General features: G+C 51.6%; 1 protein-coding gene across 4 annotated transcripts in view; it reads right to left on the reverse strand.

The window, feature by feature from the left end:
- Nucleotides 1–361: 361 nt before the first annotated feature.
- The window catches only part of MSI2 (musashi RNA binding protein 2), a 389,744-nt gene continuing 362,509 nt past the window's right edge, over nucleotides 362–27,596 (reverse strand). The window contains exons 12-14 of one of the 4 annotated variants that reach the window (XM_030296484.1): nucleotides 7,236–7,390; nucleotides 4,867–4,939; nucleotides 362–2,436 (exon numbers count right to left, since the gene is read on the reverse strand). In XM_030296484.1, coding sequence (XP_030152344.1) covers nucleotides 4,898–4,939; nucleotides 7,236–7,390 — 197 coding nt within the window. In that variant the 3' untranslated portion in view covers nucleotides 362–2,436; nucleotides 4,867–4,897. Of the gene's footprint in view, nucleotides 2,437–4,866; nucleotides 4,940–7,235; nucleotides 7,445–27,596 lie in introns of all 4 variants that reach the window. The other 3 variants (XM_030296481.1, XM_030296482.1, XM_030296485.1) reach the window with 3 other exon arrangements.

The following is a 27,596-nucleotide window of genomic DNA, read 5'->3' on the forward strand; positions in this document are numbered from 1 at the left end:
ACGGGGGAGGGGCAGAGAGAGAGGGAGACACAGAATCGGAAACAGGCTCCAGGCTCTGAGCCGTCAGCCCAGAGCCTGACGCGGGGCTCGAACTCACGGACCGCGAGATCGTGACCTGGCTGAAGTCGGACGCTTAACCGACTGCGCCACCCAGGCGCCCCAAGTTTTGATATTTTAAAAGCGCCCAGCATTTTACTTAACGTGGTTGTTTGGAAACAAAAAAAAAAAAAAAAAGAAAGAAAGAAAAACAAAACCAAAACAAACCCTCACCAAACAACCTAACATTTAATTGGAGAAACAAGATTTTTTTTTTAAAAAAATGTCATTGCTGTTTCATTAGAATTGAAAAAGGCTTTTTTTCTTTCCTTCCAGGTTCGCATTTTGGAGCCTTTTGTTTGAGGATGCTTTTGCCCTACCATGTCTGTGAATGTCTACATTAGTCTACTTTGTTAGTAAAATTTATAAAAATAGGAGTGCAGCAGCTCTTTATAATAAACGTCGCATTCAGTGTCTCATACTGGCTGTGCCTTAAGTACCAAATTTATAAACGTAACAATTTAAAAAATATTAATAAAACGTCAATATCACATTTTAAAAAAGAAAAAAATATATATCCACACTACAATATGTTTTAATGCCATCTATCGAGTTGTACTTCTATAGTTGCTGTTGCCGACCTATTACCAATATTAAAAAAAAGTTAAATTAAAAAATATCCTTCATCATAAGTATCTTTCCCCAACCGAGGACCATATATTATAACAGCCAAATGTCAAACATGTGCAAACAGGAAACTGTCAGTTTTTCCCACCAGTCACAGTGCAGCGATGTTTATACTTTTTATTTTTAAAATTCTGTTTACATCTACAATAAATTAAAAAAAAAAAATTCTTCCATAGCCTCTCTGGTGATACTTGCAGCACTGAGGTATTAAAAAAAAATATATAAACCAAAAGGTTGCTTTCCTAATTTGTAAATAGAAAGTGAATGGAGAGAAGGTTTCGTTAATGCAGGCTTCTCCGCTCCTGGCCCAGGGGGGTGGGGCCCCCCCAGAGCTGGGGGCCGGGGGTGGGGGGGTGGGGGGGGGGAAGGGAAGGGCAAAGAGAGGCAAAGTGTCCTAGGGACCTTTGGAGGTGCTGAAATGGTTGGACGATAGAAAATGATCAAATATTTAAAAATTAAGACTGAAAAAGAATGTCCCCCCACCCCTCCCCACCCAAGCCAAACAGGTGTGCTTTGAAACTTTAAATATGTTAAATATTAAAATTGTAGCTTTGTTTTTAAAAAACGTCTTGGGAAAAGCAGTTTTTCATATTTTAAATAAAAATCTAACTAGACGGTAACATTTGAAGCTGTGCACAGACGAGAGGTTAATATGCTGGTATGACACGAATACAGTTCTTAGGTCTATCACACAGACAGAAGGAGCTGAACAGTGTTCGAACTTTCCCCCGGGGTCGTCCCGGCAGCGGGGTGTCCTTCCGCCTCCGAACTGACTTGGTTACCATTCCTTCCCCTCCTTCCCACAGAGCATCGAACTGCCTGGGACCGACTCCCTCACAAAAATATTTTTGATTCTCTTTCTTAATAGTTTCTATGTAGTTAATGGAATTGTATTTACAACGTTTCTTTTTTTTTAGAATTCACAATTTCAAAAAACCTTATAATATCACCTCTTTCAACAGAAAAAAAGCACTTATAGAAAAGAAGGACACTCAAAACATCGTCGTCCTTACCTTATTGCCGAAAATAGATATACTTAGGTTAACAAAGAGACGTCACAAAAAAGAACCGCTAGAGAGTCTGTTAATTAGCTTACTACATCTCACTTCTTAGACAACGCAAAGTAGAAAGCTTATGCCCATCTCCTACTCCACACTTCACAACTTTGCTTCCGCCGGTGCACAAGCCGCACCAGAAAATCCATACAGTCTCAGAATTGGTACCAAAATATTGAGAGTCATATTACCATCTCAGCATCCTTTAAAAGTGAGAACAGAATCAAAACAAGCCAAAAAAAAAATTTTTTTTAAGAAAAAATAATACCTTAATATAACAATTATACTATGGTTAGCTTTTAACTAGATATTAAAGCTATATGACTACCGGACTAAGTCAAAATCACTACCAAATGTGATTCAAAGAGATTTAAAAGGAGAACGGGGAAGAGGGGAGAGGAAGGGGGAAACCATCAAGAAAAACAAAAAAAAACAAAACAAAACCAAAATCATGGGTTATATACACATTTAAAAGCTGTTGTCATATATTACAGCAGATTCGTGAGATGATGAGATGTAGTCAACCCTCGATCCGAAGTGAGCCATCTCTGGTTGCGATGGGGAGTGAGGCTGGTGGGGGTCCAGGTCTGATGACATCACCTAAACAAAGGGCCACTCAGAAACTTCGCCCAGTCTTGCCTGGACATCCAGGTATGCTCTGCAGGGTACGCAAGGTCGGGGGCGCCCAGAGGAGAACATTAAGTGGGAAGACAGAGAAGACGTGTCAGGCAAACGTACTGTTGACCCCGACTTTTTAACTAGAGCTTTCCAAGTATGACTACATTGGGCTACCAGGTAGGTTTGAACATGGCCAGGCTAACAGCTTCCCGGGGTCACAGCTTGGGAAATCTGACACCTTCGCCCCGCCTGACGCTGGTGAGCAGACAGCTTTGCCACTCATTTTGCTGGTTTGCTATTTTGCCGATTTGATACGGCGCTGTTGCATGCTTGGGGTCAGGGCAGGAAACGTGGTCAGGAAATGTGGCCGCGCCGGCTGGTCAGCTACACTGGTGAATTGCAAACTGACCAGTGATGCTTTTTTTTTCCTGGTTAAACTTCTGGTTTTTCAAAGCTAAATGTTTAAACGCCTGCAACTTTATTAGATACAGTCAGTGCCAACTAAAGATGCAAATTACAAAAAAAAATCTTAAAAAAATTGTATTTCATATCAAGGACTTGAGGTCAGGAAAAACACACACAACAAACACCCAGCTTTGGTTATAGGACATAAAGACAGGCCCGGGACTCACAGACCTCCTGAGTCTCCCTGAACTGACTGTGAGCCTGGACCAGTCCTTTGCGGGTGGCACTCAAGGTCAGAGAACGAAACCTCCGTTAGGGACAAAGTGTGTGCTTTGGTTCAAACATGTGACTCAGTTGGCTGGCTTCATCCGTTTCGGAGGGGGTGGGTTTTCCCTCCACTCTCCTGGCTATGTCATCCTTCTGTGGGAAGCGGGTCCCAGAGCCGGAGGAGGGGGGGATGGGCCAGAAGCCTTGCCCTCCCCCTATTCCGACAGAAGCTTAGAGGCCCCTGGAGGGCGGGCTGTGCTGGGAAGCCCTTTGCCACTCTCATTTCCAGGAGAGGGACAGGGCAGGGCAGCCCCAGTGTGTGACCTTGCAGGGACCTGCTGTGCCCGGGGTGGGGGTGGGGGGGTTAACCCCTCTGTCACCTGACTCCACAAAGGGCGGGAGCCACCTCCACCCCCCAGGTTCCACTTTGCTCTCAGAGGAACCTTACTTCCCCTGGGCCCCCAAACCCAGCTTAATTAGTAGTGAGTAGCTCTCCTTCAAACTGTTAGTGGCCTCTGGCTCTGGCCAGCATTGGCCGGGTCAGTGCTGGAAGGGAAGTGGAGGGAGGGGCGGGGAGAATTCACACACGGGGTTTATTTGGTTAAGAGAGGCAGTCGCATTAGTTGAGGTGATTCCTTAGCAGCAACATTAGAGAAATCCAAAAGAGATCTGTGGAGCTCAACTCAACCTGGTCCCCCCACTGAGCCCACCGTAGAGGGTCCTGGCTGATTTGGGGGCCTAGAGGGACCCTTTCTATGAGAGAGGGGTCCTACTAACTGCAAACCCATCTCCAGCCTTGTTTCTCTTATGTCCCAACTTAAGAGGCACTCTTACCCCAGCTGGGACCCATCCCCGGCCTCAGCTGTCCCCCTCCCTCTTTCAAAGAGACAGACCCATGCTTCAAGCCCCCCAGCTAACATGCTAACACAGTACCCATTTAGCGCTCATAAGAGAACCCCTCTTCCTTCTCCTTGTCCTTCCCAAGAGCAACAGATACTCCTTTTCCAGTGAGACTGTGGCAAGAGGCTCCCTCACTGACTGCCCCAACCTCCCCTTCTCCTCCACTCCGCCCCTTCCATATCCCCATCAAAGTGATTTAAAAAATGTTTAATTAACTTGAGCTCAGTTTAAAAGGTTAGGAAACTGGCAGGGATCCAATCCACGTTACGCAGGTGATGTCGTTAATTTAATTTGCTTTTCGTGCGGTAATCTGGATAATTACTCAGTAGTTACTGGCAAAAATGTTTTCTTTTCACTAAAAGATGGAGTCTGGCTGTTTTGACTGCAGGAACCCCATTGGCTGAAGCCAGCGAGCTCCGGGAGACCGAAAGGGCCCAGGGACCTAAAAGGCCATCTCGCAGGACCCTGGAGGGGTGGGACCCTGGCCCCCTGGCCCCCCCGGGGGGCCTGGCCGAAGCCCAGGGTTCTCCTGCCTCTGTCTCCTTGGGACAGGCACAGCCCCAGATCACCTTCCAGTTTCCTACACTCTTGATCGTATTTCAAGACGGAGAAAGATGAGGGGTGGGGAAGATAAAGAAAAGGAACCGAAAGAACCAAATCAAGAAGAAAAAAAAAAAAAAGTTAAAAAAAAAAAGGTGGGGGCCACGATTAAAGCTGGAGAAAGGGATGAGAGAGTAAAAGACTGGAGTTTTTGCCCCCACCCCCCTGAAAAGGGGTCGGGAAGAGGAGACAGAGGTGCGGGCGCGATGAGACCAGGCGCGCGCGTACTTGCACGCCCGTGCGCGTACACGTACGCCACGCCCGGCGGGGCGGAGACACATGGCAGGGAAGGTAATACCTCAGAGTGGGATGGCAACAGAAGCACCTGCTCAATGGTATCCATTTGTAAAGGCCGTTGCAATCAAAGGTCCCTAAAATTGCACAATTGTTAAGGTCATCAGCACGCTATACACGGGAACAGATTGTCATATTCGGGGAAAGGAAATTATCTCTAGGACTAGACTGTGGTTGCCAGCATGAATATGTAATTCTGAGACACCGCGCCACCAGGGGCCTGGAGGCCATCCTTCCCCGCTCCAAGCCCTCCGGCCCCCACTCCCCACCCCCAGCCTGTGTGCTCACCCCAGGGGGGAAATCGAGAGCCAGATTCACGGGGGCTGCATGGGTGATGGGGAAGGGAAGTCTGTGCCCGAAATGACGGGCGCTGCTGCCCTGAACCCCGGAGGGCAAAGATAACAGTGTCTCTGCCCCGCGGTCCCAACAGCTCCAGCTGGGGAGAGAGCAAGCCCTGCGCAGACACAACGTGATGCCACACGTGGTTATTTCCGAGAAGCATCAACAGGACACAGGTCAAAAGACCCAGGTTTTCCAGAACAAATAGGGTCTGTGTTTCTGTGCGCTGAAAACGGAAATGAGTTGTGCTCTACACATGGTGACAGGCGGTCTCCCGAATTGATGTGGCTCTACCCCGAATAATCATACTCTCGAGTTGGTGCCTTGGCTCATCCGGGGGGGCTGACCCTTGGGGCCGCTGGCTTATGTGATACTGGCTTGGGAAGAAAGGGACAAGGACCCAAACTGCATGGGCCAGGGGTGGTGGCAAAGGGCGTGTGTGTGTGTGTGTGTGTGTGTGTGTGTATGTATGTGAGAGAGACAGAGAGACAGAGAGAGAGAGAATGTGAGAGAGAGCAAGTGTGTGTGTGTGTGTGTGTGTGTGTGTGTGTGTATGTGAGACAGTATGTATGAGAGGAAGAGAGAGAAAGGGCATGTGTGTGTGTGAGAGAGAGAATGTGACAGAGTATGTGTGAGGGTATGTGTAAGAGAGAGAGAGGAAGAGAGAGTTTCTATGAGAGACAGGAAGAGAGAGAGGGTGAGTGTGTGTGTGTGTGTGTGAGAGAGAGAGTATGTGTAAAAGACAGCGAGAAAGAGAGAGAATGTATGAGAGAGAGAGAAAGAGAGAGAGACAGAGGGGGAGTATGTGTGTGAGAGAGAAAGAGAGAGGGGGGAGAGTGTGTGTGTGTGTGCATGGGAGAGAGAGGGAGAGGGAGTGTGTATGTGTAAGAGTGTGTGTGCATGTGTAAGACAGCTTGTGAGACGAAGTGTGTGTGTATGCATGTGCTAAGAGTGTGTGTGTGCACCCGGGCGTGTGCCTGTGTGTGTAGGTGTGTGTGGTTTCCAGTGCCGTGGTGGGATGCAGGGAACGGTGGTGACCTGGTGCCCCAGACTGTCTGCACTTGCTGTGTTCTCTCCAGCTCGGCCCTGAGGCTGGGTTCTCCTGACAGGGACAGGACCTGGCACAGCAGACACTCCCATCTTAGCCCCAAACCAAAATGCCTCCAAAATGCTGAAGTTGGCTAGGACGGAGGGTGGCCGAATTTCTGTTTCCCCAATGGAAGGGACAGCGAGCGAGTGGGCTCAGGCACATTCATGCTCACACACACCAGGAGGGGGAAGAACAATACAAATCTGAAAACAGCATGCAAATCTGTTAAGCAAATTTCCATTGCCTGGATTAGTTAGATTATAGAACCACAGAGCATTACAAATATCAAATGCATTTGGCCTTTGCGGGGCTGCAGCTAAGGAACGCAATTGGGAACTTACTTGGAACCTGGAAACTGTAAGAAACATTAGCCAAGGAGACCACCTGGGAGGGAGCCTGAACCCCACACTGTGTCCCAGGGCCAAGCGCTGCCTCTGGACCTCAGGCCCGGGGGACTCTGCCCACCAAGGCTGCTGTCTTGAGGTGGGGGGGCGGGTGGTCCCCAAGCTCTGAAGTCCCACGGCCTTCATGGCAGTCTCCAGAAGGCAGGGATCAAGCAGGGGGCTGATACCGAGGACCTGTTATGTGCTAGCAGGTGACACATCCTATTTCCATGAATTCTCACACAATCTTTTGAGGGAGGCGTACTTATTGTCATTTTGTAGCCAGGGATGTGAAGTTTATATATGGACTGGAGGTGACGGAGTGGGGATCTGAACCTGACCTTGCCCGTGTGCTCCTTCCGCGCCATCATCGCATGGCCGCATGCCGGCTGCTCAGGAAAAAGCTAAACGGAGGAGCTTCAGCCCTAGGTGGCTGGCGCAGTGTGGACGGGGACCCGCTGCCCTCTCCTCAGCCCCCAACCCTGGGCTCTTCTGGTACACTCTCCCATGGGAGACGGGTGGGAAGGAGGAGGCAGGAGGGCAGGGGAGGCGGGTACTTACAGCTATGCCGTGGCCGAAGCCCGAGCCCGGCTGTGGGCTGGCCGCGCTTATGTAATTCCCCACTCCGGAGTCCTGGCTGGCAGGGCCGTACAGATCGGCGACAGGTCCTGGGCTGTTGGCCCCCGGGAAGCCTCCGGGCCGCGCGGGGTTGGAGCCTGCCGGGGAAGCGGGCGCGCCAAAATTCGGTTGAGCACTGTAGCTATTCAGGACTGGTGTGCAGAGAATAGAGCTGGGTATGAGGCCAGAAGCCAGGCATGCACCGGTCATTACAAGCCAAACACTCGAGAAAAACAGCTGAGGCCCAACTTCTAACACTCAACCAAGGCCATGCGAAAACATTAGCAGGGACTCAAGAATACTCAGCCCAGGCTACTACTAAGAAGCTCGGAGCTCCAAAAATAGAGAGAATAAAAAAACAATCATTCAACACACTACGGCAACCAACCCGAGGTGCTTCACTGCCCACCAAATTATCACAATAGAAATAGAGATATATATGGAAGAGAGAGAGGAAAAGAGAGAGAGATTTTTTTTTTTTTTCACATCTGAATTGGTGCTCATGCAGTCTTGTCTAGATCTGGGCACGTTGAGACAGCATTCACATCCCATGCAAACTACAAAGGAACTAGTTTTAGACTACACATTGTGTTAATATTGATATTAAAACGTGACAGGAAACAAAGCAATTTGTGTCCAGGAAAAAAAAATCGTTGGGGAAGGGATTTAAAATTTTTGTTTGTTTGTTTTACTTTTTCTTATTTGTTTGTTTTTGGATCCATTAAATGACAAATTTGTATTTTTTTTTTTAAAGACAAAAGAAGATCTCCATTCTCCAGCCCCCCCAACCACTTCCCCCCTCCCCACTGGCTACCTCCTCCCCCCCACCCCCCATTCATAGCCCGGTATGAAAGTCGTCAATACTGAACGTGGTCGGAGGATGGGGTATGTCATGGAAAATTTGGGCATCTTGACATAACCGTAATGATGGTGGCAGGGGTCCCCTTCGGGGGTGGAGAGCAGGGGATGGAGGGAGGGGGTGGGGTGGGGGTGGCGAAATCTGGAGGCTGGGGCCGAAGCTGGGTGAATGCCAATGGTTCTACAGGACACCCACACACTCACCTCCTGCAGTAGAAGGAAAGGGGGGGTTTAAACTTTTTTTTCCTTTTGTTTAAAAAAAAAAAAGACAAAGAAGTATGAATGCAGAGCATACTGACTGAACCAATTCACAGCTAGAGCACATCGGACCGAAATGCCTGCTTTGTTCGTTATCCTTATATAAACTCAGACTGAGACCAAGAGCTAGGAATGCACCTGTGCTACGGAGAGACTTCACAGCCATAGATCCTGACCGTGGTGGTGAGGAGGGGCAGCGGGAGGAGACACTACTGGGCCCCGATCTTCAGCCCCGCCCCCCTCCCCCAATTCCATTATTCCTTCAGTGAGGGCCTGTCAACCAGGTTAATTTTGTCTCATTTTTTCATTTCCCCTTAGTAGCTGAAACTTTTTCTTTCCAAAACGGGGGGAAAAACCTTTTTTTTCAAATCGCCAAGAATAAGTTCTCATTGATTTTGAAAACTGAAGGTGAGTCTGGGGCCAGCCAGTTCTGGGCTACAGCTCACCCAGGTGGAAGAACCAGCCGATCTGGACTGGACACATTTCCACGACTTTGGCTCCAAGGGGCTGCTTCTCACTACGATCTTCTCCCCTTGCTTCCCCTGGCATTTCCCTCTCTGCCCCATGACCAGCTGCCTTCAACCTCTGCAGCCCCACCTGGGCCTCGGCCTTGCCCCAGAGATGGGAAGAGACTGACCACACGCCCAAGCCAGTCTGGCTGGAGACCGAGATGGGGCACGAAGATACAAAGGAGATGCAACCAGCCGCGTCTGGCTCCTGACTGAGCGGAGAAAAGGGAAACTGATACCTCCAGGTGCCCTGAGGCCCCTTGGAAGCTGGAGCAGAGAAATGGGTAAACCGGCCAATGGAGAAAACAGGTTGAAGAGAAAAAAATCACGGAGGCTTAGAGTAAGTGAATGGCTGATTTGAGAACGCACCCACAGACAAAGGGGACAGGAATTTTGAATACATAAGTATAAACTTGCAGATAACATTTGGCCTTTCTCACCCATGGAAGCAAATATCAAGCCCAGATTTTTTTTTTTTTTTAAATTTTTTTTTTCAACGTTTATTTATTTTTGGGACAGAGAGAGACAGAGCATGAACGGGGGAGGGGCAGAGAGAGAGGGAGACACAGAATCGGAAACAGGCTCCAGGCTCTGAGCAGTCAGCACAGAGCCCGACGCGGGGCTCGAACTCACGGACCGCAAGATCGTGACCTGGCTGAAGTCGGACGCTTAACCGACTGCGCCACCCAGGCGCCCCAAGCCCAGATTTTTAAAGGCGGTATTATCTTGGTCTAACACTTTTTTTTTTTCCTCTGGGCTAAGGAAAATGGAGAGCTCAGACAGTGGACTCCTGGTTTACCCAGGCAGCTGACCCTTGCTATGTAAAATAACAAGCTAATTCTGTCTCGGAGTAAAGAGAGGCTAGGGGAGGGGGCCCGCAGTGAAAGATGGGAAGATTTTTTGGCTTTCTTACTTCTCTGGCCAGAGGCAGATGTAGGAAGACTGTGGGCAGGACCACCTACCTAGGGGCTGAGGAGAAGGGGGGTTTTGGTCTCATACCTCTCCATCAGGGAGAGCCACCCAGAGACTAATCCAACCAGCAGAAGCAGCCTCGGAGACAGGAAGTAGCATGCCCATGGAAGGATGCTGTCCAGAAACAGCCTCCTCCGTGCGCTTAGAAGACGAGAGGGCTAGTGGTATTCGCCCATCCCGCTACCTCTCCCAGTCCTGTGTGCCCAGGGAGACAATAGCTCACCAGCCGGCCTGAAGGGATTTCACAACACGCAGCTCCTCTTAGCCAACAACACCCCTCCCCGCTCAGTCACCTGCCAGCGAATGACACTGTGAAGAAGGCCCCCTATTAGAATGCAGCTCTAAACTTCAACTCCCATATCCTCATAGCGCCCCATCCCTGCTCAAAGTCACCTTGCGGCTCTCCTCCCAGCCAGGGGTGAGAGATCGGTCTGTGGGTCCCCGCCAGAGGGCGCAGCTGGCAGGCGGTAAGCACCCAGTTCTGGGCCGGTTCCCGTTCTCTAGGCTTCTGGGCTGGGGGGGGGGGCGGTGGGGAGGGGTGGAGGAGCCACACCTCTGTGGTGTGCCGCCAACAATCCCTCCTTATCTCTCTGTAGGCAGAAGAGCCAGGCTCCAGAGAGCAGGTTAAAGTCCTCAAACAAGCCATCCGGACACCCGTGCATCTCTGGGCAGGCTCCTAGCAAGCAAACGGCACTGCCTGCTCAGGAGGGAGTGGGGAGTGCCACTTTGCACTCAGACCTGCCAGCAGCTGCACCTGGGAAGGCATTAGGGACAAAATAGGGTTCTTCTTTTGGGACATTCATACTGATCACTGGCTGGCTACATAGGAAGGGGAGTCATGTGAGGACGTCTCTCCCTCTGAGCTGTGACCTGAGAGGAGAGGCAGGCGGAGAAAGCAAGACGCTGAGTCCCTGACCCGAGGGTGCATCCTATGGCAATCAGCCTTCAGGCAACGCTCAATGAAGTATCTTGGTGGAGGGTGCCTTTGCTCAGATGCTGAGCTTCATTTTGAGAGGCCAGAAACAGTCCCACAAGCCAGGCTGGGTCAGGAAGAGGGGATGGGACATCGCTCTCAATGGGCAAGGGTACCCCATCTACTGCTCAGCTACAGGGGCGTGTGTGTCCGTGTGTTTCGGGAGGGAGGGGTCTCAGTATGTGCTGCTGAATAGACACTGCTGAGTTTCATGAATTGGGACATTATGCCTCCTATCCCAGGAGAGGACACTGTCTTGCAAACACCTAGGCATTTTTGCAGCAGGAGCTATAAGTATTAAGTGGCATGGGGCGAGCCCTGCACCGGGCTGGCAGTTTAGGGGCTCACTGTGGGGAGCAGGGCTACTTCTCCATCAGCTGCTCTGGGCAGAATCCACAGCAGCAGTTTAATCCCAGACAGGTTCTTCCTCACCCCTCACCCTTCACCCCCAGTCCCAGCATCCTCTGGGCTTTCCGGGTCCAGGCAGCCCGTATGCTCAGGGAGGCAGCTGTGGTGTAAAGGAGCACTGGACTTGGAGTCAGAAGACCTGAGTGTGACCCTGGCCCTGACCTTAGGGCTGTATGCCTCGGGGTAAACACCTCATGGGCCTGAGTCCCCATCTGTACCGTGTGAATGCCGTCTGCCTTAGTCTGCCTCTCAGTGGGCTGCGATGAGAAAGAAAATGGTTTGCAATTGGTCAAGTTGAAAACAAACTATTTTTAAAATGGTTGTGTATGCAGAGCCCAATAAGGCAGGTACCATAGGCAGATTTAGGAAAATCTGATATAGGAAAATACAATTCACTGGCCATACAAATCAGGAAGTGATTTACAACAGGGTCCAGTTCATCTACATTGGACCTGATGAAAGGACTCTGAGACAAGGGTCGGCGGGGTGGGGGTGGGGTGGGTGGGAGGAAAAGCAAGGATGTGGAATCTCACTGAGGCCAGCAAGAGGTAACACATTTGACTTAAAGCTTAAAGTTGGACTTGGATAAAAGGAGGAACTTCTTGCCTATCAAGGGAATAAAACACCTTGATGGCTGACCCAGGAAACCCCAGGGATTCTTATTCCAGAGACCTTAGCAAAGGTCCATCCTGCAGGCTTAGATCCTCACCTGTAGGGGCTGGATGCAAAGCTCATGGGTACCTCAGGCTTTTAAAGCAAGCCCAGGGACATGCCTGCCTTCCAGCGGGCACACAGTCTGCATGTGGCTCTGACCAACTGTGGTCAGAAGGGGTTGGGTTGAGAGTGCAATTAGTCACTGGGGGTGGGGAAGTCGTAGGAGTGAGAATCAGAGCAGCCTCCTTGTAGGTCTAGGAAAAGTATGGAAGTCCAGCCATCCGCATGATTTCTAAGCGATGCCACTGGACCGGAGGCAGAAAGCAAGAGCCCAGAACTATGAGGGGGGAGCCCCTGGGAGGGCATCTCTGTCTGGCTCCGAGGCCTGAAAATTGGATTATTACTGATCCAGAGGAAGGAACTGTTGACAAAATCTTTTCTGGATGAGCTCAGCCGCATATCCGGGATAAGCCAGGCCCCCCCCCCCCAAGTCCCCACGTTAGACCTACGTTCTGGTTTAGTGGGTCTCACATTTTGCCCAAGGGCAGGGCCAGCCCTCAAGACATTTTCAATCATCTGCCTTGCAAATTATCTGCTGCTGCCAGGTTTCATCTCAGGGGGGAGGCCCTGGTGGCCCCTGGCACATTTCCAGAGCACGTGCTGCTTAGGGCCAGACGAATGCAATGGTGGGCCCGTCCTCGCCTAGTCCAGTTCAGAAGGCAGCATGCTGCCGAAACAGAACTCATGACACTATGCATTTCAGGGCCAAGGAGAAGGGAGTTTCACGGCTCTCGTTCCCAACCCCCAGCTCCTGACAGAATGGAGGGCTGGGGACAGAAGCCCCTGTGATATTCTTTGAGGGCAGGGCTGTGTTCATTCATCACACGGAGTTTTAGGGGTTTTGCTTGTTTTAAAGAATGTAAAGAAACTGAAAAAGGGATGAGTGGAGGGGCTGCGTTGCCAGGCGGATGCCGGAGAAGAGGTCGAGGTCGTTGCCCCTCCAGCTCTCCCCTCTCCCTTCACCTCGCCCGTGTCGTGCTTCTATCTGCCTTCATTAAAAACTCCATAGCAGCAGGGACTGTCTCCCACATTAGCGAGGGACTCCTTAAGGCAGGGTATGTGAACAGGTGGGGGTGCCCTCAGGGTTCTCACGGGGCCCTATGTTCTCCAGAAGAAGCGACACCTGCCTCTCTTCCCCTACAACACTGGGTGCTCGGTGATGCCGGGTCCATAGTACCAACTGGCTGTCAACAGTGGAGACCTTCATGGGTCCCTCTTAACAGCCAGCCACTCCTTGCTCGTGGGCTCTGAAGAATGGCAGCTGGGCAGCCAAGGCCTTCCTGGGAACAGAGTTGAGGACCCCACTTCGAAGTCTCTGCGCCCCGCAGAAGTAGTGCCTGCTATAAATTAATGCCGATGGTCAAACGGGGAAGGTCCGCATGAAAAGATAATCCTGTTCCTGCTAACGGAAGGAGAAATACTCAGCTGTCAGTTATTACGGCATGTCTCCAGCAGAGCAAGGGGGGATTACAGTCCAGCAGTCTGCCGGGCCACTATGTCCCAGGGATCCTGGCTTAGACTGGCCTTCTAGAGCTTAGCCTGGAGGTGGGAGAGATAGATAGAGGGGACCAGCAATTACATCCAACCTGGGAAAACTGTATGACACAGTAAATTAGAATCAAATCAGTTCAGGGACCCAGATGCAGGGACAATCAATTTAATATACTATATATATGTGTGTGTGTGTGTGTGTGTGTGTGTGTGTGTGTGTGTGTTTATGCTCTGCTAAAATTCAAGCTATTTCAGAAGGGAAGGAGAAAAAACACTTTAAAACTAAGGGAGGATTAAGAGAGTAACGTGATGATGTTTCCTTTTCCCTGGCTCAATATACAAACAAATACATTACCGGGAGGTACTAACTCAGCCTGATGGCAACAAGTCTGGACATATCCAGAGATGCCTGGATCATCTTAAATACCACACAGGACCCATGGAGAGTGGCTGCTCATCCACCGGGGCTGACAGGAAAGTCAGTGTCACAAATACTCCAAATGTCGGTTACAGCAGTGCCACAGGCTTAGAAGATTGCTGTTTCTGCTTGATCTCTCAAAAGCGAACCTGCTTCAGACCAGGTGGATGCGGAGGTCTGCCGGCTAACGCTGGCATAGCTCGAGGAGGGAACAGACGGACGGGAGAACCGAGGACTTGGGACCGATACATTACGTAGAATGGTCTAGGCTTCAGGTCAAAGCACACCCCTCTTGAAGAGATAACTTCACTCCTGGCTGGCTCTGAAGCCCTCACATCATGTGCTAGTCGTGAACCTGGAGATTGATTCTACTAATCAGATCACCCAAACACCCAGAATGAACCCATCTGAGAGCTTTGTGGCTAAAACTATGTACTTTATGTTGAGATACAATCTCAACAGAGAATAGCTCATTCACTCTCTATCTTGATGCTCTTATTACCAGCCCTGATTTGGGTCTATGGATGTGTCTCCTCCTCACAAAGGACCAGGCCAGGGTTGGTTGGGAAGGTGGGGGAGGGGAGGAGAGGGGTTAGTGGTTTATTGCCATCTGCTCACGGTGTAAATTCGGGGCATGGAGTAGCCTTGAGTGGGCCCGAGCCTGGTAGCCCAAGAAACCAGGCTTTGTCATGAGGGCAAATGGAGTCACTGTCAGGTTCCCGTTTCTCCCAGACCCTAAGGGTTCTGAGGGATAGACCCTGTTTGCATGTGTCTAAGGAAGAAAGGGGAAAGGGCTGTCAGGAAAGGAAAGGCCACGCCACGGGTCTCGGGCTTGCCCGGGGCTTGCTCTGCAATGGCTTCCCCACTGATGGGACCTCAGCAAGCTGTCCCAGATCAGGACTCTGGTCTCAAATGCAAGGTGCGGTTCGTGATCTCTCTCCACAGCAAATGGCTGATTCAACAGTGCCTTGGCCCTGAACCTCTAAGGCACCTCGGAAAACAGGGGAAATCAACCTGAGAGACAGACGTTTATGGTTTGGCTGAAGCAAGCGGTTTTAACACTCACATCCTGCTGCCTCTTCTTTAAATTAACTGGTTCAGACTCCAGGCCCACATGGGTTAGAACTTGCAAGAGGCAAGATGGGGAGACGGTCCAGAAATCACCGGCACCCATGAAACACGGCACCGAGCCTGCCAGCTGCTGTGCACGTGGCCCCGGGAAGACAGGCCGCGGCCTCCACGGCCACTTGGCTGGCCCCTGCTTCCCACCCAACCATCCCTGACCTGAGCACTGAAAGGAAACAAAGACACGGAGTATGGTGCCAGGAAGGACTCCCCCTCCATCTCGGTCACATCTCTGTCTCTCTCCCGAACAGTCGGCTTGCTCCAAGTGTCTCCTAGTTTAATCCTGAGAATGTCCCTTGCTTTTGTTTTGAGCTGGGGACTGCATCCAGCTCTATCTTGTCAAAAGAGAAACCGGTCTGGCTTCTCCCCACGTGACCCCAGCCACCCTCGGTGCTGCTGGGCCCTGTGTGCTCACTCACTAATTCCCAGCCTGCCTGCCCTCAGCCAGAGGCGTCGGGTCCTAGCTTGTCTCTTGTAAGTGATTCCATTCACCGCAGGCTCAGTGTTCGCCCTCTGCGCGAGGCCCCAGAAATCCAAGGCCAGAACTACACTTGTAGCATCCTTAGTCATGATGAAAGCTTGGTAAGAATTTGATAACACCCTGGCCCAGTTGGGGAAGGTGCAGCAGGGGAAAACCTCATACTATTGTGGGCACAGTAGGGTCTGGAGGCACGAGGCACACAGTTCTAGAAGCTGTGGCTTCTGTGAGGCTGGAAAGGGAGCTAATATTTACTGAGCATCTGTGTGCCAGGTACACTGGTAGGTGCTTAACACCATCGTTTTTCACGCTCCTAACAACTTCTAAGATCGGTCCTGTTAGCCTCGGCTACAGATGAGAAAACCGAGGGCTGGAGCAGTGAGGGAACGTGTCTCCGAAGCGTCTCTGACCGGACTAAACAAGCTCGAACTTGGACATCCAGGCAACTCCCGGCAGCTCTTCAAACAGAATCTGCTGCTCAGCTGCCCTTCCCTGTAGTCTAAGACATCTTGTGTTTATTTGGACCTTTCTCTGCTTCAGACAGGCTGTAGGGACAAGGCTCCAGACCTCCCAGGGTGGAGCTCCAGCTCCTGAAGAGTGTGGGCTCTGTTGCCCTTTCCAAATGGGAAGCTCCCTGGTGGCAGTGTCTCCCCCATCAGACTGGGGGCTGCCTGGGGTTGGGCCGTGCCTGCCGCGTGAGGTAGGGGACTGCCTCTCTCCCCAAGGACTAGACCATCCTCCTCTGGGCCACACTGCAGAACAGGCTGGGCACAGAGCAGGCAGGCAGTATTGCTGCGGAATGGGTCACCAGAGGGCTGGTCGTCTCAGTCCCGGGAAGACCACGGAGCTCTGCTGAGGGCAGTCCTGTGGGGAGCTGGACTGCCCCAGGACCATCAGTATTTACTGCCCGGGGCTCCACAACCAGGGGGTAGGGTGGAGAGGATGCCCAAAGGGCAGCCCCTTGAGGACCTATACAAAAGGCTTTCCACTTGAGCAGCCTGTCTTTAATGATTATAAAGGCACAGGAGTTTAATCCATTTTTGATGTAAGCGCTAATAGCTCTGTGTCCTTGAAGTTCAAAGCGGGTGCATACATGTCACTAATTAGCCAAGCACGGAGCCATTCAGCTCCCTCTCATGTTTCTAATTAGGTCTTTAATAACAAACAAACTCCGACCTTACCAAAAGGCCCCCATTCATCAGACAGTCAAGGAGGGCGGCTGCTTCCGTGTTTATGGCTGCTCCGGGCCCTTGGTTCTATATGGACACGCTCTTAATCTCAGCCAGGACTGGCCTGTCCTAGAATGTGTTGCTGCGGATGAAGACCCCTTCAGCCTGCCCTGGAGGGATGGACTTCCTGGCCCTGTTGGGAGGACCGGTGCCAGGCAGGACGGCCCCGGGCTCTAAGGCTGCACGCAGGCTGAGGATCCAGACCAGCTCTCCTGGTCATTAGAGGAGGTGGGGGGGGAGGAGGGTGCTGCCTGGCGTGGCTCTTTGTATCCATTTCTGAGGTATGGATGCTGATAATAAAGTCACAGAGATGGTGTGAGACTCTACATCTGGCAAGAACCTGCTGGTACTTGAGTCCACGGTTATACACTGGACTTGACCAAGGGAGCTTTAACGGCCACTGAGGCCTGGGGTCGACGGTGGTAGCTTCTGATTTAATGGGTCTGCAGTGTGGCCTGGACCCCAGGACTTTCAAAAATTCTCCAGGTGATTCTAACATGCAGCAAAGTTCAAGAGCCACTGTGCCCCAGTCTTAGATTTGCTCACCGACCGTAGCTGTTAACAGGTTCACCTTTATTAATAAATGCCATCCGGATAGCCAAGACCTAAAAGTTTAACCAACCACGCCCAAGGATGGAAATCTGACAACAGATTTTTTCAGTGATACACAATTCTGGAAATATTTCAGTCCCTCTCACTTCAGGCCTTCACGCATGACAAAAAAAAAAAAAAATGCAGTGCTGTTTTCAAATGCATTCTCATCACCTGGAAGCCCCTGGCTTTCTCTCCAGTCACTCTTCTCAGCTCTTAAGACACTGTCACTGTCACCTCCCCATGACAAGGGATCGAGAGCTTTGGAAACTGTAGCAATATAGAGCTACAGAGTTGAAAGGTCCTTAATCACCCTCTAGTCTGAAACCCTTTGCCCCAAAATCACCTAGCCTATCGAAGCTAGACCAGAACCAAGATCCCATTCCATGCTCTGAACCTCTTAAAAAACAATTATCGTCCTTATCTGATCGATCCACAAGGCAACCCCGTACCCTGGGAAGGTGAAGGGATAAAAGGGAAGCCTCTGAACTGTTTCTGTCCCCAAGGCCAGAGCACAGACTGCTGTGGGGCCAGTCCCTGGACACGATGTAACCCTCCAGCAAGTTATATCCAAGCCTGACTTGTGTCTCTTCAAGTCAGGTGATCTGGGAGACACTGAAATCTCAGGGCTGCCTCAGTGGGAGGTTTAAAGACTATTTCATGCACCTGGGGATAAACAATCTAGACCCAGAAAAGTCAAACAATGTGTCCAAGGATACACAGCAAAACCAGATCCTCCAACATCCGTCCACGTCTCCTGGTTTTGCTACTGTGTTTCTAGTCTTCTTCCCTGGGAGTGGGTTGACATTGCCAGACCTCTCCCTGGGTCAGTGCCTAACTGACCCCTGACTCCGGGGTATCCTGAGCGTGTCTGTAAGACAGCCTCTCTTTCCCCCAAGGCCCGGAAAGCCAACCCGCTGCAGGTTGCAGTCAGAAATAACTTCCAGAAAGAGAACGGAGAGTGGGGCTGGGCAGCCTTTGCCTCCCACAGTGCTCTACCACAGGCACACAGGTTTGCACTGATTGCTTACCACAGACCTGGACAGACCGTTTTATTAATATTAATAAGTAACCAGGAACAAAGGGCCCCTTTATTTTTAGCTTTCTCTAATTGCGTAGTAATTACTCATCTACAAAACAAATGAGCCCCTGCTCGCGGTTGCCATAGTACCGGGAGCCCAGCCTCACTGCAGGACGATTGGCCGAGGATCCTGCTGCTCCCGCCTCCGGCCCCGCCCCTCCACAGCATTGGCCCAAAGCAAAGCCCCAGCAACTGGGCGGCCAATCGTCGGCTTCCCAGCGACCTTCCAGATTCAGCCCTCGCCGCTCACAGGAAGGGCTGTTGACTCATCCCTCCGGAGAAAGAGAACGGGAGAAGGTCTGTCTGGCTCAAAGAGGCCCTCCCTTGCTCCATCGCCTAGTTTCTTTTGGGCAGTGGCTAACTTCCTTCAGGCTTGTTTTAGCTAAAGTCTCCTTTCAAATAATAACAATTACCTTCAAGCTGGCTCCCTCTCACCCGACCACGCCTCCTCTGGGCCTCCTTTGTCTGCCTGTGGTCTGAAAAGGATGCAGGGACTTGGAAGCCAGATCAGAAATGTCAGCCAAAGCCAGACAGAACCATGACCTTAAGTCTGCAACAGCAGAAGCTGCGGCATATATGCATTATATGTGCATATAATGTTTCCTGAGGCCTCTTATAAACGGGCTTGGCTTCTCTCTCCCCGCAAGGATACGGAGAATTAAGTTGATGGGCAGCGGCGGTTTTCCGTTGAGTATGTGTTAAGAATGCAGACCTCCACTCAGGAATCCAAGGGGCTGGGGCGACGGGGCATCTGCTGACATGGTTGAGAGCACAGATGTGATGAGACAGACCCAGGTTCCAAACCTGTCTCCACCACCTCTACAAGCTGTCTAAGCCACAGTTTTAAAATGTTCAAAATGGGAATGAGAATGATAGTGCCCTCTTCATAGGATTATGAGAATTAAATGGGGGTAGGGCAGGTGGGCCTAGCCCCGTGCTTGGCTCACTCATGCAGGAGTTATTATTAACATGTTCTATTAGCATCTCGTATTAAACTTGGCTGGGAAGTGACTCTAGCAGTCTATCAATCACCTGGAACATATCCCTCCCTTAAGGGACCTCCAGATGGGGGTGAATGTTGAGATGCTGGCTGGAACCCTCCTATCCATGCCACAGAGTGGATTTCATCGTGGCTCTCTCATCCTGACAGATCTAATTCCAACAGCCAATCATAGATGTTCAAAAGCATTATTTGCCCACCTCCTGTGCTGCAGGATCCCAAGCTGGCAAGGGGAGACCTTTTTATTAATATTAATAAGCATCCAGGAACAAAGGGCCCCTTTATTTTCTGCTTTCTCCGACTGCATAATAATTACTCATCTACACTAAGAATGAGGCTGACTTTGTCTCCTGGAGGCAAATATAAACTGATGGTTTATATTGTTGGAGAAGGCAGGCACCACTCTGGGATACATGCAAAACATGTTCCATAGAGTCAGAATCCCGGCTTTCATCCAGAAGACCTCACCAATCAGGAAGAAGGCTGAGGACACAGTAATGTGTTGAGGAGGGGCACCCCAGCTAGGGTTAATCAGGTGTGGCTTCCTGGCAGTCTGAGCCAATTGTAATGGAGGGAGCAGAGATAAGGACAGACAGAGGCTGCCATGAGGGCACAGGAGTGGGAACCAACAGTCCCGAGCAGGGAATGAATAATAACTTGTTGGCAGAAGCAAAGAAGAGTCACAGGAAACTAAGGCGGAGTACTGTGACCAAATGCTCCCCCCTCTCCCCGCCGTGTCTGCCTTGCTCCCCTAACCTGGCTCCAGATCACAAACCCAGCCCCAGCCAGGGGGATTAGGGAGGGGTCGAGCTGTGTTCTGTGGGACGTGGGACCGCTGCCAGGCTGATCTTCCTTAGCTGGTTCTGTCCTTACCAAGTTCCACCGCCATAAAGCATATGAACCTCTCTCTCCCACCAGTAGGACTGTATCAATCTGGGTTTCAAGGTCTCCCAGAATCTAGCCTGCCTCTGCTTCAGCAAGCCTGTACCCCCACTGCCCATCAGGCAGCCTGCCACTGTCCCCGGGGAACTGGCTGCTCATCCCATGCTCATCATGACCTTTTATCCAAGTTCTCCCACCTGGAATGTCCTCTTACCTCTCACTCCACACCCTTCAGTGTCTACTTTGAGTCTTGCCTCCTATCTGAGCTTCCCTGCCTGCTGAGTGCTCTCCGATCAGGCGGGAACGCAGGCTCACTGAAGACCAGCTCTTGTAACAACTGTGTGCTGTGTCCGCCCCCAAAGACTGGGAGCTTGTTGAAGGCAAGGACCTGCCCTCAAATTCTGCATCCCACCCCAGACCCCAGTGTGATGCTGAGCCCAGAGTTAATCAGCTAATGGGTAAGAGCAAAAGACCCGAAGCCTCTCTTTTACTGGGCAGTGATAACATGAACATTCATGGAGCGTTTACTCTCCATGATCTGTCACTTGTCCTCCTGCTTTTTAGTCTCAAATCTAATCTAGCCTGCTGTCAAGGCTTGTCTGACATCCAGATCTGATGTCACTTCCTTGGTTCGGGCCTCTCCGAGGCTCCCCGGTGTGTGAATCCAGGCTCTTTAACATGTCACCAAAGGCCCTCTGCTCTGGCTATGCCAGCCCTCCGGCTTTATCGGCGGCTGCTTCCCATGCCCCATCCCCACCCCACTGCATTTTATTCTCCAGCCAGAGTGAACCGTTTGTGGGGCTTCAGATTTACTCTACTGTTCTGGGCTCTGGTGGCTTTTCACATGCTGTTCCCCTGGCTCTTGGGGAGCTCCTGTTTGTCCTTTCAAAGTGGAAGACACTCACTCCCCTGTGTAACCTTCCCTGACCTCCCAAAGCCAATCACTTCCTCCTCTGTGCCCCTTCTGTTGCCGGACTTATGGCATCATATTATAAGTACCTGTTAGCCTCCACACGAGGCTGGGAGATACCCGAGGGCAGAGACTGTGCTCTGCCTTCATCTAGAAGATTCCACGGCTGTGGTGGGCTTCATGCTTGACTACCCAGCCACACGCTCCCTTACCCTTTACCTTACCTTACCTTTATCCGCACCCAGACTGTCCTTTGGAAATCCATCCTTCTTGGGCTCCTCAGTTTGAGGGTGGGGGTATGGATCCCACTCTCAGCGATTGGCTCTCACCAGCCAGGCGTTAGTCAAACGGCACAAAGCTTTGGGGTCTGCTAGAATTTGGGACCATCTGACCCCCTCTTCTTCTAGACTGGTTGGTATGAAGCAGGAAACTGTTGTAGCCATTTGGCACCACAGGAAAGCCAACATAAAGACAGTATTGAAGCCAAAAGGAGGACCGAGCTAAGAGAAGTGCCGACTCCCCAGAGCAGTCTACACATGAAGCCCACTCTTCCATGGAGCTTCCAGAAGGTTAGCTGGTAAAGTCCCTATAACATTTAACCAGGCTGAGTTGGGTTTTCTGATACACCCCAAAGCCCCCCGACTCAAGGCCGAGGACAGTGCCTGCCACGTGTAATAATAATTACTGCTGTTACACACTTAATAAATATCTGCTGAATTCGACTCCGTGGCAGATGTGCCCTGGGCCCAGTTCAGCAATCTATACCTGGAAGGTGAGACTGTGAGGTCCTGGGGCCTGAGTCCTCAGAGGACACAGTGCCGGTTCCAAGGCTGCTGGGCTCTCCCAGCACGTCCCGCATGTCGGGGACATCTGGGCAGCAGGTGAGTTCTTCAGAAACAAACATGGTTTTTCTGCAGGGCTCCTTAAAGGAGGTGAAGTTCAGGGTTCTTCACCCTTGACCAAAGCCTTGCTCTCCAGGTGACTAGCTGTGTGACTCTGGGTAAGTCACACAGCCAATCTGCACGTCAGCTTTCTCTTAAAAACAAACATGTAAAGCCAGGCCCAAACCTTCTGCCTTCTTGCCTGTCTCATGGGCTAGCTCTGGTCACGGCAGTCGAACCTCTGCAGAAACGTAAGGGACCACGATGCACCCTCGCCCGTGTTCTTTTGAGGATTCTCACCAACATATGGGGTCAGCAGCTTTTGGGGCTCCTCACACCCTACAGTGGCCCCACCCATCCCAGGGGGCAAATAAGGGGTCCCTCTGCCCATGTCCAGTATGCTTTACATGCTCTTATGGAGCCTCCAGGGGCCCTGTCACACATTCCACCCCTCCTGCACACAGCACGGCCTGGGCTCCCGAGCCAGCATGAGAGAGAGGGCCAACCAGCTCAGGGGACAGGCACGGATGTGTCACCCTCTGAAAATGATTCCACTGATTTAAAAGACCATTAACACTCCCCCACTCCATTCACTTCAGGATTAACTTATACTCAGGTCTGGGCTTCAAGGCTAGTCACTAATTGCACTAGAGTTGATTTATCAAGTGCATGGTGTTTCTATTACAAAATTATTGATTACAGCTGATGTATTTTATCCTCAACAGGGTTGGTCCCAAAGCCCTCGGAAAATGAATGAAGCTGAGGTCAGCAGCGGGCAGCTCAGCACATTATTATAAATTCACTGGGGTTACTGAAATCCAATGCTGGACTCTTTCTGGTGAAAGACCCGGCTCTCCCAGGAATGAAGATTTTAATGACAAACTGAGAAACGAGGTGCCCATGCCCAGAACGCAGGGCCATGGACTGGGAGGCATGTGTTCGGGCAGGGTCTTTTGGGTAAGTCTGGCTGGTTGCAGCAGCTGGTCATAACAGGTCACGGATTTGCTCTCCCTCTGGGCTGGTGTGCTGGTTCTATTCCATGGACGCAGATGTGGCTCTATCCCAGCGAGAGAGCGTCCCCAGGACCCTACCCCCAGCTTTGGCCATCTTGAGGCCCCAGAGGATGCTTGCCGCTAGCACAAGGGAGGCTGGGTGGGAAAGAAGAGATGATTGCCCTGCAGCCCCCTTTCCTGGACACTGGATCCTGCTGATGGAAGCGCAGGAAAGCCGACTTCAGAAACGGAGGCAGCACATTGATCCACTTTCCCTTTTTTAAATGAAGCTGATGAGAAGTAATGCATCGTGGGAAATAAGGACTCTCAGCAGGAGGGATCTAGATTCTCAAACCACTGCAGGCAAGAAATGTTATCTGCCTTTATATTCCTTCCTGCCAGCCGCGAAGCAAACCTTCAACGCGTGCTTGTTGAAAGCAACACCTGGGAACCCTAAAGCTTAAGACACAAATGACACAAACAATTCCCGGCTCCCTCCAGCGGCGGGAAGAGTGTGTGTGGGCCGCTACCGTTCACGCCCCTCAGCCCCGAACACAAATAAGGCGAAGGCTGCCACGGGGAAATGGAAAATACCCCGGGAGGGGTGGGACAGGCAAGCCTGCTTCGTGAGCACCTGCACCTACCCTCCTCCCCAAAGCATTTTCTCTATGGTTCAAGTTCAACTAGTTCTTCTATGTCTTGACTTGAATTTTGCTTTTGTTCACTTTGCCTACTGGAACTGAAACTCTTAGGATGTCTGGTCACATGCTAGCGAAGCCGTCTTCCTGGCAGAGCCAGACTTAGGATTTAGGCCACTAAGGGGGATTTTTGTCCTCTCTGTCTTCTGCCCCACCACCCCCTGCAGAACGGCTCTTCCCAGATTTGCCTTCCCGGGCCTCGTTCCGTCCGGTGACTGACTGGCCTGCTCGCAGGCAATCCTTGTTCGTGCTGACGGTGCCACGGACTTCCACGGCGCCACTCCTCTCCGTTGAGCTGCCATTCTACTCTGTCACCTCGCACTCTTTCGGGAACTTCATGAACTCTGTGACTTCCTGGGCTTCAGTCTCCCATAACAGATAACTTCTGCCCTGAAGGTTCAGATTCCACCGGCGTCTTCCCGTGGCATTAGTTCAGAGCCACCGACTGGCCCGACTTAAAGAGCAGGTCCCAGGTGGCAGCTGTGACTTCATGTGCCAGCAACTTGTAAAGATTAGGGCCATCTCCCGAAGCTCTAAGAGACCTCTGGCACTCCCTTACAGTGCGTCATCACAAATGTAGGGGAGACGGTGTGTCCAGAGACATTGACCGCACACGTCCCTGAGCCTCCGCAGAGGCTGCAGGACTGTGAAGACTTCTGGGAAGATGGGAGGGAAACTGTGGTCTCCTCTTTAAATGTCACAGGGTCCCCTTCCCACCTGTCCCCTCCCTTCCTCCTCCCCATGAAGCTGTGCCAGTAGTCTCTATACTAGGAATGTTGCCACTCTGACCCTACTTGCCCCCACCCTGCCCCCTGGAGACCTCAGGTAAAGGCTTCTCCCTTATCTTCACCCACAGTGACAAGAAACGCTAACCTTCTCTAGGACCCAGTGCATTTCCTGTCTGCAGACCGAGCATCTTAAGATCTGAATCCCTTTCCCTGCAACGTCTCACTTTCCCTCCACCCTGGGGACTAGACTGCACAGACAGGACTGCCACACGGACCTGTCTCCTTGAAGGGCCGGATGTGAGCTGGCAAAGGACTCAACGGAGAAAAGGGCTCGGGGGAGCCTTGATGGTAGGCCTTAAGAAATAAGAGAAGACCTGCTCTGTTCAAGAACCATACGAGGAAGACAAGAACAAGGAAGAACTTTCAGACTCCCTGCAATCCTGGTTCTGCTCTCTCTCGCGAGAGTTGGTCACTATCAACAGAGATCTCAGGAAGGCGAGAGCCGAGGGTGGTGACCCAGCGCTGGACCGGGGGAGCGGGGAGCGTGAGGGGAGGTGGTGGTGGCTGATGGCGAGAACATGGATCCGAGCCCCTTGGCAACGTTGACAATATGGAGCCCCCTCTCTTCCTGGTCCCCCACGCTATCCTTCAGACAGCCGTGCCGTGCCGGGCTGTCGCGGACCCTGTAATATCAACTCAACAATGCATGTTCTACAACTACGGCTACAGCTACCAGGACATCTACTACAGTGCATGCATTTAGTTCAGTCCCACAGATACATACACTCTAAGAACAGGCAGGGGAGGTGTGAAATGTTTTACTGGACAACAGGTGTTTTGGAGTTGTAACTAATAAAAAAAAAAATCGAAAACGAAAGTGTACAAAAAAAGACATTTCTTGAGAGTTGGATATGAGTTTGTTTCTTGAACTGTTTCATCTGAACAAGCAAAAACATGCAAACCAGCTGGTACTAACAGGAAGCTGGACACTGAGAGAGGATTAATAGGTGTGGACAAACCTTCCCGCTGAGCGTGCTCAGAAGAGTGTTTGAGAGGAGGTGTGCAGATCCTAGTGTAAGAGAGGCGGGAAAGTATGCCTCAGAGACACTCTCTCACCGCAGCCCCAACCAAGCAAGAGAAAAGACAACAGAAACATGACTCTCGCACTCACCACCACCGTCAGGAACTCATGTTACTAGATTGGAATAAAGCTGGCAAGTATAAAGTACAGTAAGGGGTCCTGGCTGGGGCCGGAGATGGGCTGGGGGTGGGCAGGGGGCTCAGAAGCTCTTCGACTGATACACAGACCCACCCGTAATGTCACCCAGAAATAAAATAGCCTGAAAATCCAAACCACTGCCCTCACCTGTGTGTGTGTAGGGGGTGGGGTGGGGTCGTTTACCAAAGTGGATTCAGGTTTGGGTGGGACATGATGAGGCCATTGGAACTGAATGAATACGATCAAAATAAACAAACAAACTCTCGACTGAGCACAAGGAAAGATGACGTTTCAGACTACCAGGTGAAGGTAAAAGAAAAGTGACCCACTGCTAGTGAAGTTATCTAGGAGTCGTCAGGGACCTCCCCTGGGGGGGTCACCTGAGCCCTGCTCACCTCAGACCCAGGGTGAATTAAGGCAAAGGCGGGCAGGCTGGCCCCGAGGAGTTGGCTGAGGTGGGTGCAGAGCTCACGGCCCCCCCGGACCTCCTACCCTGACACCATAGCCCTGACAGATGCGAGTTGCCAACCTGAGCAAAATCGAAGCTGTTTCCCACCCCCACGGCCCTCAGCAGGTGCTTCCGCCTCGGGAAGCTCCCCCAGTACGTCATAACATGGAAGGGAAAAAAGAAAAAAAACAAAGCTGTGAAGCTAGACCAAAATGAAAGGCAAAATAGGGCCTTCCATAGGATGCCTAATCCCTGGACCAAGCCTGACAGCCAGCCCCTGGGGAGCAGAGGCCTCGTTTCCTACCCTTTTCCAACCACCTGCCAGGGGCAGCAGAGTACCAAGCTCAAGGTCGGTACTCCGCAGACCCCCTGAACCAGCTTCTTCCTATAAGAGAATGCGCCTGAACTTGTGACGCCCTCCAACAGCTGAGGCTGCTTGCTCGGGAGGCTGAAGGAGCATCCCTGTCCCGCTGGAAGGAGCTGGCATGGGTGGGGCAGGGTTGCAGGAGCAGGTGAAGGTAGAACAGGGCGGTCAGCCGTCCGTGATCATCTGCTGGCCTAGGCTGATGCGCAAACCCAGAAGAGTCTGGGCAGCCCCTTTCCCGTATCTGCCAAAATGCCACCGAGGGCCACTACAACAGGTAAATAATTGGCCATCCCACCAGGCTCGGAGTCCAGATTATCTTCTAGGAGGAGGGAGGGGACAGTCCTTACAGGCCAAACCACACTGAAAGAAAGAGAGGTAGAGATCCTCCTTCCCCCATCTTGTAACCCTGCTCCAGGTCCAAAGGGGGGATGGAGGTGAGGGGCTGGGCTACCCTGTCTACACGGGGGCAGGTGTCTTCCAGCCCAGGTGGTGGTCTGACTTTAGCAGGCACCGGCTGGTCGTCGCCCTGGGGCTTACCCCAGGCCCCTGACCCCCAGGCAGCACTGTGGGGTGCCCTGTATCTTCCTGGCTGAGCCTGCACCCTTGGGGGCAGGCACCTCGGAGTTGAGGATTTACTCCTTGCACTAACCTAGGCTGGTGTGGGGCAGGTGGTCTGGGAGCACACTCCTGAATAGAATTCACTAACAGTGCAGCGATGAGCATGGCTGACCTCGAATGGCCCCTGGGAGACTTGGCTCCCGATGGAAATGGCTACAAATAAAACACCACTGATCCTGGAAAAAAAAGTGTGGTTGGAGATGGCTCTGGAATTTGGGGTTAGGAGTTAGGGGGAGGATGGATGGGACTCCTGCCTGGCTCTCGGGGGTGGGAGGGGGGGGCGTGAGAGGGTGGGGGTGGCAGGGGGGGCAGAGACCATGGGGAGACCGCTCTCAGACTCACAAAGAACCCCATGCTGCCCTTTAAACTTGCCATGACGTCAAGGAGAATGGGGGTGGGGAGAGAGGCAGGGTTAATTTCGGGTTAAAGTTTAGTTTCATAATCCAAGTTATAATA

Source organism: Lynx canadensis, chromosome E1, assembly GCF_007474595.2.
Source record: "Lynx canadensis isolate LIC74 chromosome E1, mLynCan4.pri.v2, whole genome shotgun sequence".
NCBI classification, from domain to species: domain Eukaryota; kingdom Metazoa; phylum Chordata; class Mammalia; order Carnivora; family Felidae; genus Lynx; species Lynx canadensis.